General features: G+C 32.0%; 2 protein-coding genes across 3 annotated transcripts in view; one reads left to right on the forward strand and one right to left on the reverse strand.

The window, feature by feature from the left end:
- Nucleotides 1-8,954, forward strand: part of LOC133176445 (titin-like) — a 33,541-nt gene extending 24,587 nt beyond the window's left edge. For both annotated transcript variants that reach the window (XM_061311570.1, XM_061311569.1), the window contains 10 exons: nt 1,057-1,222; nt 1,773-2,064; nt 2,449-2,690; nt 3,764-3,843; nt 4,157-4,459; nt 4,945-5,068; nt 5,568-5,727; nt 6,847-6,936; nt 7,621-7,688; nt 8,060-8,954. In XM_061311570.1, coding sequence (XP_061167554.1) covers nt 1,057-1,222; nt 1,773-2,064; nt 2,449-2,690; nt 3,764-3,843; nt 4,157-4,459; nt 4,945-5,068; nt 5,568-5,727; nt 6,847-6,936; nt 7,621-7,688; nt 8,060-8,266 — 1,732 coding nt within the window. In that variant the 3' untranslated portion in view covers nt 8,267-8,954. The remainder of the gene's footprint in view (nt 1-1,056; nt 1,223-1,772; nt 2,065-2,448; nt 2,691-3,763; nt 3,844-4,156; nt 4,460-4,944; nt 5,069-5,567; nt 5,728-6,846; nt 6,937-7,620; nt 7,689-8,059) is intronic.
- A 153-nt stretch (nt 8,955-9,107) lies between these two features.
- LOC133176364 (uncharacterized) lies at nt 9,108-10,783 on the reverse strand. Its single transcript, XM_061311489.1, has 2 exons — nt 10,723-10,783; nt 9,108-10,487 (listed from the first exon to the last, which is right to left on the reverse strand). Exon 2 carries the CDS (start codon nt 10,153-10,155, stop codon nt 9,328-9,330), a length of 828 nt encoding a protein of 275 aa, XP_061167473.1. The 5' UTR covers nt 10,156-10,487; nt 10,723-10,783; the 3' UTR covers nt 9,108-9,327.
- Nucleotides 10,784-13,218: the final 2,435 nt, after the last annotated feature.

A 13,218-nucleotide genomic window follows, 5' to 3' on the forward strand; every position in this document is an offset into this window, starting at 1 on the left:
AGTTCTTATTGTAACTTGGAAGAAAAGGATGAGAGAGCAGTACAATATATCCCCTGGGATTAATTATCTTGTCTGGGGCAGAAAATTATAGGCTTATCTTTATTTGTCACTTTAAGATAAATTAACCTTTGTCTGCAACTGATGTTTGTTTTTGAAGTTAAGGTCAAGCCTGGGTGATAACTGCATTCACTGAAGGCTGGCATTTTATAAAACACATGCTTTATTCTTGTTTAAATATACATTTAATTGAGTTATTTTAGATAGAACATTTTTTTACTGCCTTATGTAAATTAATACAGGGATACTCTTTACAGGTTGTTGGATATTTAGGAATTATCTTGAAATTTTATAAATACAGTTGTTATTGCATATTCTTCTTCATATATTTTTTTTTTTTAAATTTTTGTAATCAATTAAAATTCTCATTTTATAAGCTGCACCCTTATATTTCTACCCCTTGGCGGGGCCCTTGCTGACTGGTCAGTTTTCTAGTTAAACCATATTTTTTATTGCAAAAGATGGAGATAAATTGATGGCTTTCTATATGCATGTTACATGTAGTATAGAGAGAAAATCAGATTTATATAGAAGAGTTGATTATTAAATTATATATTTAAGCATGAGAGTCAGATTTTCTGTTAGAGATGTTTGTATATGTTTGAAATAATATATAGTTGCATGCTGAACAAATAGTAGGAAATTAAGTTACAGTAAAATTTTCCTGGATTCAAGTCATTGTGATTATGAGCCATTTTGGATTGCCTTGTCTTTAATATATCTTTCCTTTACTGGTAACTAATACTAAATCACTCCTAGATAATATCATGTATTTATTCCAGAACCTTTCGATATTTTTGTAATAATTTTTTTTAAAAATATATGACTGTTTTATATTTTTCTTGTAAGATAAAATAATGAAAACAAAGTAAAGTTGAGACTTATTTCATTTTTTTTTTTTTTTTTTTTTTTTGGCTATAATGTTAAAAATTGTCTAATTCTGATACCTTTAATTCATTTTTTGTGTTTTCTTCATCACCATTTTTTTTCCTTCATCAGATATCAGGAGATATTTTTTGACATCCCAGAATACTTTGGAAATGATAGTGTGTGGCGTAAAGGCAAGGAGGATGAACCCAAAAGCCTGAAACTCTCCGTTCATAAAGGCCCCACAGAAGAGATGTTCGCCATGGCAACCATTGACCTGGATGACATTTTCGAACAGGTACACATTTCAGTCGAACCTCGTTATCTGGAGTTTGATTATATTAGATGATTAATATTTTAATTAGAGTTTTGTACACTCTATGTGGTGCTTATTTATGATTGTTGCCTAAATGTAAATACAGCTATTGCTACTAATTCATACATGTAGTTAGGGTTAACTTTGAATACAAAAAAAATCAGAGCTGCAGCTCTGTAAAATAGGTACAATGGAACATATTTATTGCTTAGCTTTATTTTTGCATTTTATCTCAGTCATTCTTAGCACTTTTTAGTCCACATTGACATAAGCATTTTATTCTCATGTCAAGAAAATCTTTCCTTTAATTGCACAAATTAAAAACAAAGCACTTAGAATGAAATATCATTTACAGTCAAGAGTTATTTTCTTTTATAAAAATTAAAAGATTTACTTGTATCAGTAACCAAATCATGACTATTAATGTATTAAATGAACATATAAAAATTCAATGACATTTAATTATTTAAAGATGTTTCAGATTGTGCAAAATCTTGTTGATGCATTCTTTAATTAATTACTTTTGTTAAAGGACATAAAGACTGTGTTCCTCGCAGAGCCCCACGGGGATGATGATGTTCCTCCTCCCCCAGGGGAGAGAGAGAAGGTAGAAGAACTAGACCTCAAACCCCCCTCTCCAAAAACTGAGAATGGGGCCCCAGTGGAGAAGCATGATATCCTCAAAAAGGTGGAGCCTCTCCACTTCCCAATCTTTGCTCTCAACCCTAAGAAGACTGATAATGTCCACGAGCCGTGTGGAAATGTGCCCATTGTGTTTTACTTGGCCAAGCGGGCAAAACCCAAAGTGTGGAATAGAAATAATGGTAGGGGTTCTGCAGTCTATTGATGGTTGTTGAAAATCTTAATAAGAGTCTTTTTTTTTTAAGGCTAATAGAAAAAAGTTAGCTTTGAATTAAATTTTAGCTATAGAAAACTGTGTGCAAATTCAGTGAAGAAACATTGCATTACATTTTCTTTTGAATCTGGTTGTTTCCAGAGGAAAGCTTCTTTTATTTCTCTTTTGCATTTGAATTACTTAAAATTTGAATCTAAAGTCATTACTTTAATATTGATTTAAAAGACAATTTTTTTTGTATTTTGCCTTTGAATTTCTTTAACATTGATTCGAAAGACATTCTTTTAAATTTAATTCATTGTTTGATTAATATAAGTAGCTTCATTGTTGTATTAATTTCTTCTTTATACAGGCACTGTCCCCTTCAATGACTTTATCATGGACATTGCTGGCATCGATCTTCAAACCTGGAAAAAAGAGGACATGTTTAAAGAAACGGAGAGCCGAGCAGCATCTGCCATGGAGTGGCAGCCAGAGGTGCAGGTCAAGGTCGTAGAGAAAGAGGTCATCAAAGAGGTCATAGTTCAGGCAGAACCAAAGATCATCGAGGTCCCTAAAACACCTCCTCCTGCTGAACCAGAACCTCCAAAAGAGGTAAATTAAATATATAATGGGGGGGGGGGGTAATAAAATGCTAGGCAAAATGTAGAATAATGCATGCAGATGTGACTTCTTCACAATTTGGATGCAGATTCAGATTTATTAAGGAAATTATACTTAATTTACTTATAATATACAATTACTAGTGAAATTGTTCACTGAAATACATATTTCCAGAAATATGTTGAATTTTTCATCAATTTCAATGAAAATGAATGTACACAGAATATATCCATGGCTTCAGTTTTATAACTAGTATCACGTTTTCATGCAAAGTCCCTTCCATGTACACATGTACATGTACATAAGGCAAGTTTATGACTTCAGTATAAATTTGTCTTTTAACAGAATGTTGATGGTGTTGTAAGTTTCAGTTATATGAAAAATTAATCCACTTTGAAAAATGTTTTTTTCAAGAAGTTTTATTTTACATGTGTGCAGTTTGTGACACAGCACTTAGGAGGATAGAAAACATAGTTAAAGAAAAATATTATGAACAAAATCGTGTGAGATTGTTTCAAAGAATGGATGAATTCATTTGTGGTGAATTGAAATTCTGTAAGGACAACATCTAAGTTTTTAAAACATGGACACTTTTAAAAATGTTTTCTCTAAACATTATGACTGAAGTTGACATGACAAAATTTCCATATTTTGAAATTTGAATACTCACTGTTGTTTTCAAAGTTCACTGCAAACATCATTTTGCATTGCACATGTACATGTATGAATGTTTTTTAAACAAATGAGAGATTTTATATTACCACAATTGACCTGAATACTTGGAACACGAATTCCATTTTAGGGTTACATTTTGTATGTGTAAAGTGGTGGACTTTTAGTGCGAAAAGTTTGAAATTTACTTGCACAAAAATTTGTTGTTTTTTTTTGTTTTTTTTTTTATTTAATTGAAAAAAAAATTAAAGTGAAGATTTATGTTATGTAATAGATTAAATAAAAAACAGTAAGCAGGTCACGCATTGATATTAATGATTCATATTAATGTAAAACATTTATTAACCAATATTTCAGTCTTGAATTGTCATATTGTCTTAATGAACTTGCAGGATATGGTCACAAAAGCAGAATATGACAAGCTGATAGGAAAACACAGTGAGGAATTACAGCTGGTGCAGGCCGAGTATGAGTGAGTATCACTAAATGTTGGGTTGTATTTGAGAGGGTATGGTGATGCTCTGACATTTCTTATCTCTTCAGGTTATCAAATTCCTTCCATACTATTTACTAACTAATGCCAAGATAAAGTATTAATTTAAGCTGCAAGAATATTTTCATCAGTCATTTTATTTTGTTTTGTTAAATCAATAAATGGCATTGTTTGTATATTCAATTTCAACGATGTTGAACAAGTTAAATTACTCCTACTTATCTGAGTGTATTTTTTATCACACTAAGTTCTTGAAAACCAAAATTGATCTTTTTCTTGATTTGCTACATAGAAAACGTCTACAAGAATTGTTAGAGAACCTGCAACAAATGCAGCAAACACAGCTTGAACAGAAAGAGTTGCTCCTGCAACAGCAGCAACAGCAACAGAATCGTCCACCACTTGTTCACCAGCGTCCAGTGTCCAGCAGCAGTAAGCGGTCATCTGCTAGTGGGGGGCGAACCTCAGCTGTCCCCCCTAAGACCCCCTCACAGCTTCAGCCCTCCACTATGGTATCACCCAGTCTTGGAGTCAGTCAAGACATAAACTTGCTGCCAAAAACACCACAGACTTATGACACACTAACACCTATTGGGTAAGCTTATTTTGAAAATTTGCAAATGTTTTCTTTTATATAACACTATTAAAAGCAATGCGTATCTATATCCGTATAAACACGGGTTCCTCGCGTCATAAACGTTCGACGTAATTTCTCTGTGACGTCATAAAGGGTTGGCGCGCAATCAATAGATCAAATACATGCCGTTGAGTTTGAAAAATAAAACATTTCACGCGTTAAAGATTATAATCAGGAAAACATAAAATATGAATAAGTCATAAATGTAAATATAAGTAATAATGTATCATTTTTAAACATCTATCGGGATATAAATACAGGTTGGTACGAGATCAAATTTACCATAAAGCCCGAAGCTTTATGGTAAATTTGATCTCATACCAACCCGTATTTATATCCCGATAGATGTTTAAAAATGATACATTATTTCTTAAATAAATTCAAAATTCTGCACATCTTGTAAGATTCATTCATCATTTCTATAATTCTTTAATTAATTTTAGGTATGAGTCTAGAACAGAAAATCAGTCTTTGGGTCACTCTATGCCAGATCTTCCCTCCTTCCAAAGGAAACAATTCAAGGCCAGCAGGCCCCTCCCAACCCTGGGTTCTGATGTTCCAGAAGATGTAAGAATTACTTGTAGTTTATTGGTTGTTTAATGAATTATAGGAAATCAATTCACACTGCATATTAAAAAAGTGCCTCTCATTTTTTTTTTTTCATTTCTACCCTCTGTAGTTTGTTCAAAATAAAAGTTTTATTAGATAAATCCTCCAATAAAAAACTGTATTTTCCCCTCAGTGACAAAATGAAGAAAGAAATTTAAATCATATACAGTTGATGGTATCAAGGTTGCATTTAATATCATAGCAACAACTTAGCTCTATGTAAAGCAACAGCCTTGCATTCTATGCTAATTTTACTGTTACAATATGTACTTACCAATAACAAGTGTTTATTAATTCATACAGTACATTCAATAGATCTAGATCTCTAGTTTAGCAAGTAGGATTAGATGCTACAATCTTAATCACAAAAATAGTGAGGCACATTATACCAGTATTTAAAAACTGACATTTATACTAGCCAAGATAATGATGCATTTTGGCCATGTTCTATTTGTAGTTCATGTCACGCTTGGCCTGGTTTGAGGAGACCAGTAAAAAACACCAACAGGAGAACCAGGAGCGGACCATGAAAACGATCCAAGAGGAGCTAGAAAAAAAGCTGGCGGGGCAGAATAAACTCAGCCGGAAAGAGGAGGGGCTGTTTGATGCAATGAAGGGTGAGGGATGTAGCTATACAGAGGAATATGTATTAGGAAAAATCTTTACAAATCTGTTTCTCAAGAGGAACAGCAAAGCCATTGATTAGTCTTATTAGCACATACAGAAGCACCCTCAGGTTGTGTAGATTCAAGTTTGTTCAAATCATGATCCCTGGGGTATGGTGGGTTCACATAAGGCATTAAAACTCTTATTACATAAGAATATATAGAAAAAAGTCTTTAAAATCTTCTTAAGAACAGCAGAGTTATGATTAGTCATATTTATATTGAAGCATCCTCAAGTAGAGTAGATTCATATTTGTTCATATCATGGCCCCTGGGGTAGGTTGGGGCCCCAGTTTTATATAGGAATATTTAGGAAAGATCTTTAAAATTCTTGCTCTTATGATCAGCAAAGTCATTTTTAGTCCTATTGATATGCAATCATTCTCAGGTAGTTTAGATTAAAGTTTGTTCAGAACAGGGCCCTCTGGAGTAGGTTGAGGCCACAATAGGGATCAAAGTTTTACAATAGAGTATATAGGAAGAAATCTTTTCAAGAGTGGCAGGACTGCACTAAATCATATCAAAAAGCAAAACATACCCAAGTTATGTGGATATTTTTTTTTTCAAAATTATGAGCCATACGGTTATGGTTGGGCCAAAATCAGAGATCCAAATTTTACATAATGCATGTACACGTATTTAGGGGAAAAAAAAACTCCAGGACAGCAGGGCTATGTTGATCATATTGATATGGAAGCATCCAAATATTGTGTAGATTGAATTTAGAATAAATCATAGGTCTCCTAGGCCTAATTTTAGTTCACAATATGGAGGCAAAATTTTTATGAAATTAAAGGGAAATTATAAAAAAAAAAAAAAAAATCTGCTGCTGAAGAACAGCAGGGCCAGAGTGACTCAGGCAAGCATTGTGGCCCATGGGCCTCCTATTAATACTTTTTGTCTACAATTGGAGAGAACAAAAACAGTGAAAAGGCAAACTAGTACACTTAATTTCAAATTGTTGTATTGAATTAAAAAAAAAAAAGATTATAACCAGGGTAAACAAAAATATGCATTACTCTGCTGGATAAATTATTTATCAGATATACAGTGTACTGTTTATATTTTTAGATGTCAGCTTGCCAGCATTGTTTATGCCAACAAAAACCAACAATGCCACTATCTACAATCCCAGGGCACATCAGTATTTCCATCCTACGGGTAAGTTATAAAATAGTTAAACACTCATATTCAATTTTAAATAAGGTTTTATTCATAGAAATTCCCAACAATTTCCATCCCTTTCCTCTTTCTGTTGTTTGATACAATAGTTATTATCAAGACTGCAAGTTATATATTAGAGGCACACTAAGCCAAGGGCTGGGGACAATGACCCAACAATAGACACATCAAACTCAAAATCTTGGAACAATTTATTTCATTGGAGTTACATGTAAAGAAAATGTAAACAGGGGGTGTGTCCCTTTAAAGAGAAGTGTTTTGCATTTTTCAAAACAAAAACCATTTTTTGAACAAGGTCAAGTCTCATGGATACTTAGAATTCTTGTTCAAGACAAAGCTTTATAGAACTAAATAAATAATTGATTATTTCAATAAAATTTCCTTTCTTTTGTATCACAAGTGCAGATCCTGTTAATCTCATTTATTATTCATTTGGTCAAGAAAATTAAATATATACAAGTATCTGTCTTAATTTGAAATAATTTCATTAATTTTAATAATTGTTATATTTACTGCTTCTTTCATTAGTTTACCTGACATTTTAAAATAAATTGATTATGAATAAATTGCATGTGTTTTATTATCAATTCATTTAGCTACTGTAATTATTATGAATGTAGATGTATTTTGTAATGTATTAAAGGACTTTATTTTTGTTTTCAGGTTCCACAGATTTAAGGTTGTCTCAACCTCCATCTGTATTCCAGTTACCTCCCCTTCCTCAGAAATCTGTATCCTTAATAATGCTTGCATCAACAATACAAAATCAAGCATTCTGAAGCTAAACCTTTGCTTTGAGATTTATATAAAATAGACTAAATATGAAATTAAGTTTATTGACCCCATTATAAGATATAACTCTCAATGAGGTTAATAACTGTTATTCCCCTTAAAAAGCTGTCAAGCGAAAGGGCAGTTTCTGACAAATTTTTACAGAGAACATTAAAATTGTTTGCATTTCAAATACAATTTAGATTTCTTTTGAAATCATTATCAAAGTAAAATTTTATACGAATGAACTGAGAAATGATAAACCTTAATTATGATATGTAATGCAGTTTGTTCAAATGGGCAGAAATGACCTCTCCTTAACCTTTCTCAGAGAATGTCGGTGGTTAATCTCTTTGAACTGAGCAGAAATTTTAATCGTAAGGACCAAGCATGGCTGATGGACAAATACATTCAACAGCAGGAGCCACTACAGAATGTACATGGGACGGTCCCGCAGACCCCTGCCCCGACCCAGGACCAACAGAGTGTTAGGGATGACAGCCCAGGCAAACAAAGGGAGAGACCCGCACAGATGTGAATCTTTTCATACATTTCCTAGGAATTGTTCATATGGCAAAGGACATGGATGTTTGTCAACCGTCTTATTTGTACCTTATGGCAAAAGCAATGTACATGTATCTTTTTTGAGAGTCAGATTTTTGAGTTAGTTCTGTGATTTGTTGTTTACCCTGCATCTGTGATACATTTCTAATTTTATATATTATTTTTGTAGATATTTAACTTTTAACCCGTCCAATTTTATAAAAAAATTATTTTTTTAAGAATTTATTATTTTTTTTATAGGATTGTTTGTAAATTTTGATATATAAATTCTGATATACTAGGTGACAAACACAGGTACTTCCACAATTTGATTTTCAAAGCTATGTAATGTCACTGTGTCCATGAAGTATTTAATTCTATTTGTTGAATTACAAATATTACGTATATTAATAAGAGTCTGAGTGAGAATTAGATCTACACTTTAAGTTACACATATCTGATATTATCAATATATCATATAAAATTTTCAAGATAAAATTTATTTTTAAAATTTATACATTTGCAAACCACTTGCAAACCAGAATACTTATGTGTGCATGTATGCATTTAACACTGTGCAATGTTTTGCACATAAATTCTGTCTTTATTATCATGGTGTGAATCTATAAGGTGTTACTGCTGTTTAAGAATATGTCAAGAAATAAATCCGTTTTCAAAAACGTTCCATGCTCTTTGCATTTTCATACAATTGGATATTTACACGCAGCTTATGTTAGTTAATGTAAACTTAAGAACAGTTGATGTAGCTAATATACTAGAAGTGAAGATTTTAATATTTTTCAGGGTCCTGAAAATTTTATAAATATAAACAAATATTGTATTATAAAACTTTATTTTTTCATTTGTATGTACAAGAATATGATTTTCACAACATAGGAATTCCATGTTCAAATTTTATCAAGATTAAATACTATTCACATACATGTACTAGTGTAGGTACATTATAGTTTACCTTCAGAAAGCTGGAGAAACGTAAATAAAAATGTCAAATGCTGGAATTATTTAGGATAAATTTATCCTGGCTATCTAATATTTTTATTTCAAATACTTAACTTCCTTCACTTTGTTGCTGTAATATTCAACAACAAACAATACATTGTCACTGTTAGTACTAAGATCCAACGGTAAATGCAGGTTACAGTTTTCTATATACCGTAAAAATTGACCATCCTGGTCGATAATATGTATCAAATTATTATCAAAATCAGCTATCAAAATTTGGCACATGCTGTCTGTCGTTATACCACGCGGAGAAAATTCTTCGTGCATTTTGGTCAGATGGTTTCCATGGTAACTGAATCTGTATTTCCCAACTTTATCCACCACGATAATTTCCTTTTTATCAAAATCACTGACCACTATATCGGAATTTTTATTCTCGTCAATATAGTGCGGGTCCAAATATAAAGGTTGTCCATCGCTATTGTACTGTATTTCTTGGGTCATTTTGGAGTTTGCGTAACGAACTACTTTCGCCTCATCCCCGTCATCAGCTTTCAAAGCCATGAGTATTTCATCTGCGGTTGTACTGCAGATTGAATTTGGCTTCCAACCCCCGAGTCTTACTAGACGCTCGATTTCACGTCCTTTAACGATATTGATACTTCTATCAACACTGTCACTGTAAATCAATTGTCCTTTTTTGTTGACTGTGAAACATCGAGGGACATTTTTGGACTTAGTCACTATTTCTTCTCGTAACTCTCCGCTTGTACCCAGGTGTTTAATGACGCTGTTTGATCCACTTACGTAAAAATGACTCGGGCTGAGTCCACATTCCACTTTGTACGTCCACCGAAATCCAGTTTTTATGATGGTTAAAATTTGTGGAACTTCAGAAAATACCGTCTTCTCTTTCGCCATAGTAGATGAGTTTGTCTGTTTCAAAGAAATGCTTGTACATCGTCAAATATTCCACAGAGAATTCTTGTATAAATAATGATCGAATTTTACGATATTCGTGTACACCATCTTTCCTAGGTTATTCAGTTCATGTTACGGATTCACACATTCTTGGGTGAAAAAAACCCAGTATGTTTCGTGTAAATTGCGCACAGATTCAGCAGTTAAATTTGGTATCCTTGGATTATCTGCATTAAGTCCATTAAGTTTTATTTACAAACACGAGCCCGAGGGTTTCTATTGATCTGGACATGATCCTGCCTTGTACAGTGGTGTTTTTCTGACCTCGTTTACTAAAATAAACAAACCGTGAAAATTATTTCTTGTCACGGTACTTGCATTGACAATGCTTTGATCTGATAAAAGTTATCCGTCATATTAGCCTCTATACAAAATTACTGTGTTCTGTGATATGACTTAATTTCATTACACGTTCTTGACCGATAAAGAATAACCTTTGGGTTCAATCTTTATATACGTGCACGGTGCATGCGGTAATTAAGTTCTTGAAAACTACATAATATTTACCTTCATACAAAACCATCATGGCGGCATACAACAGAATCTGATGTGTACGCATATAGATTCATCTGAAATGCTAAAAATAACTCTGTTCTTCAGAGGAACACCAAGATGCGCCGAGTGATATATGTTTAATAGTCAAACTACTTAGGCTCTGTTTATCTTCGAAAGATGTATCGATTCTCACCGAGTATTCACAAGTGTAACGGGAAAATATGACTGAGTAGAAGAAGATTTTATAATTTAAAGATATAAAGATTATATAATTAGTATAATTGGCCATGTCTGTCCATGTAACTTCTATGCAACAGATCAAGGATATATATCCCTTGCTAATTTAAAATGAATTTAACTTCGTCACATAATTTTGTTCAGTGAAGAAATAGAATATTAATTGATGATAAGACATGATTGTTTGCTGTATATACATAAATATATGACCGTTATAATTCATTTTTCTAAAGAACTTTTTAACGATGAACAATTTTAAGATTTATAAGAGTTTAAAAGTGTATATTTGATTACACCTGAATTCTTCGCATCAAAAAATTAACTTTTTGAAAGCTATTTATCTGCACCTACAACATACATATGCTAAATTAAAACAAATAAATCTTAATTTTTTTAAGGTTATCTGAACCTCGGGTTCTTAAAATCAGCAGTTAAGTAATTGAAAATGCTTACAAAAATGTCACTGAGTTCACAGAATAATGTGTATTTATGACGCCAAATTCAAAAAAGAGAAAAACATACTTTGAAAGTGGATAAAATAGGTTTATCGATTGTAAACTCTAAGATACGAACAGTAAACGATTTTTAACGATTCGTTAATAATAGTTTTCATCTAACGGTTGTAAACTATAGTTTACGAATTATAGTTTACGAATGCTAATCGACGTCTATCAGTCTTTAAATAAACCTTTGCTGATAAATGTTGAATTTCATTAAATTCTAGAATGTAAAACTTAAATTAAGGTCAGACGATACGTTCCTTAAATATCTGTTTTGTATACCTTGGTATTATATCAAATATCATTCATAATTGTCATTCTCTTGTGATTTCTAAACTGTTTTTAATGTTTTAGAAAATAAGTACACCAAAAATTGTTACGTTGGCAATTCGAAACATTACCCGTAAGGATTATATATATATATATATATATATATATATATATATATATATATATATATATATATATATATATATATATATATATAATCACCTCCTGGTATCTTGCCCAAATGGCTGGTAAGGTACATGTACCTCAATTTTTGGTGAGGAAACTTGTTAAAGTAGCAATACTTCAATGACAAATTCTTGGGGAAAATTATATATTATACAGATTTTTTTAAGGGTAAAATGCATCCACAACATCAAATAAACTCGTAAGTGTGACATGATTTTTAATAACTTGATGGTTATTTTCAAGGCAACATCATTTATTTTTTCCAAAATCGTTTCAAAGTGATCCTAGAATATCTGCTACATTGTAAGTACATGCATATTTGGAGCATTCTAACTGTGGCGAGGGCCTGACCTGAGACACAGTCAGATTAAATAATTTAAATTGTGTAGGTGTTGTACACCCTGTGATTGGGACTTAAATTTGCAAGCTAGTTACTGATGCAATTTCAAAGGCTTGATGAATTTGACCAACCTGATAAATATCAGTAGTGTGTTTGTTTTAATTCTTGATAACCAAAAAAAAAAAAAAAAAAAAAAAGCTAGCACTAATGTTTGTCTTAATATAATAATGTAATAATGAGTATGTATAGAACTATTAATTTAATAATTATATGTATCCTTGGTATGTAATTTTTTTAGCCTTTTTCTTAAAAAAAAAACTTGATGTTAGCCCTTTGCAGATGTGTCTGAGAGAGAAACGAGGCCGGTATCTTTAAGATAATGTTTGTTTGCCCTATCCAGACTCAGGGTAAAAAAATTGGGTCGGTTGGTAGATGGGAAAATTCTTTTCTATTAAATATCAACATACATACTGACGGGATGAGAAAACTCAAGGATAATTATTGTTTCCTGGAGGTTAAAAATTTTGAGTTGGGCCTTTTTTAGCCAGTCATTTGGGAGAGGGCAAACGAGCAATTTTTTAAGATGACATGAACAAAAATTCTGAACAAGATTAGTAGAGGATAAATTTTTTTTTTAAATTGTTCAGATTGTGTAAAAAGCTTTTGCTTGTTAGTCCTGCCACACTGAAGTTGAACATAAAGCCATTTAACATCGCACATACATGTAACATGGCCCTTTAGGTTAGGGTAGGGCAAAATAGGGGAACAATTTAAGTTACATGGGAATAATATCGTCTACACTAGATGACTTTAATCATTTTTTCAGTTTCAATATTTTTTTGTGGACAAATTACATTTTTATTAAGTCAAGAGAGCTAAAAAAAGAGGTCAGTTTGAATAATCAACTTAATTTAAATTACAAGTGCCCACTATACAATTCTGTTTTTTTTTTTTTATATTAGTTCGATAAAGTTG

This window comes from Saccostrea echinata, unplaced genomic scaffold (assembly GCF_033153115.1).
Source record: "Saccostrea echinata isolate AGI-Se365-2 ecotype Australia unplaced genomic scaffold, CSIRO_AGI_Sech_v1 ptg000075l, whole genome shotgun sequence".
Taxonomy (NCBI): domain Eukaryota; kingdom Metazoa; phylum Mollusca; class Bivalvia; order Ostreida; family Ostreidae; genus Saccostrea; species Saccostrea echinata.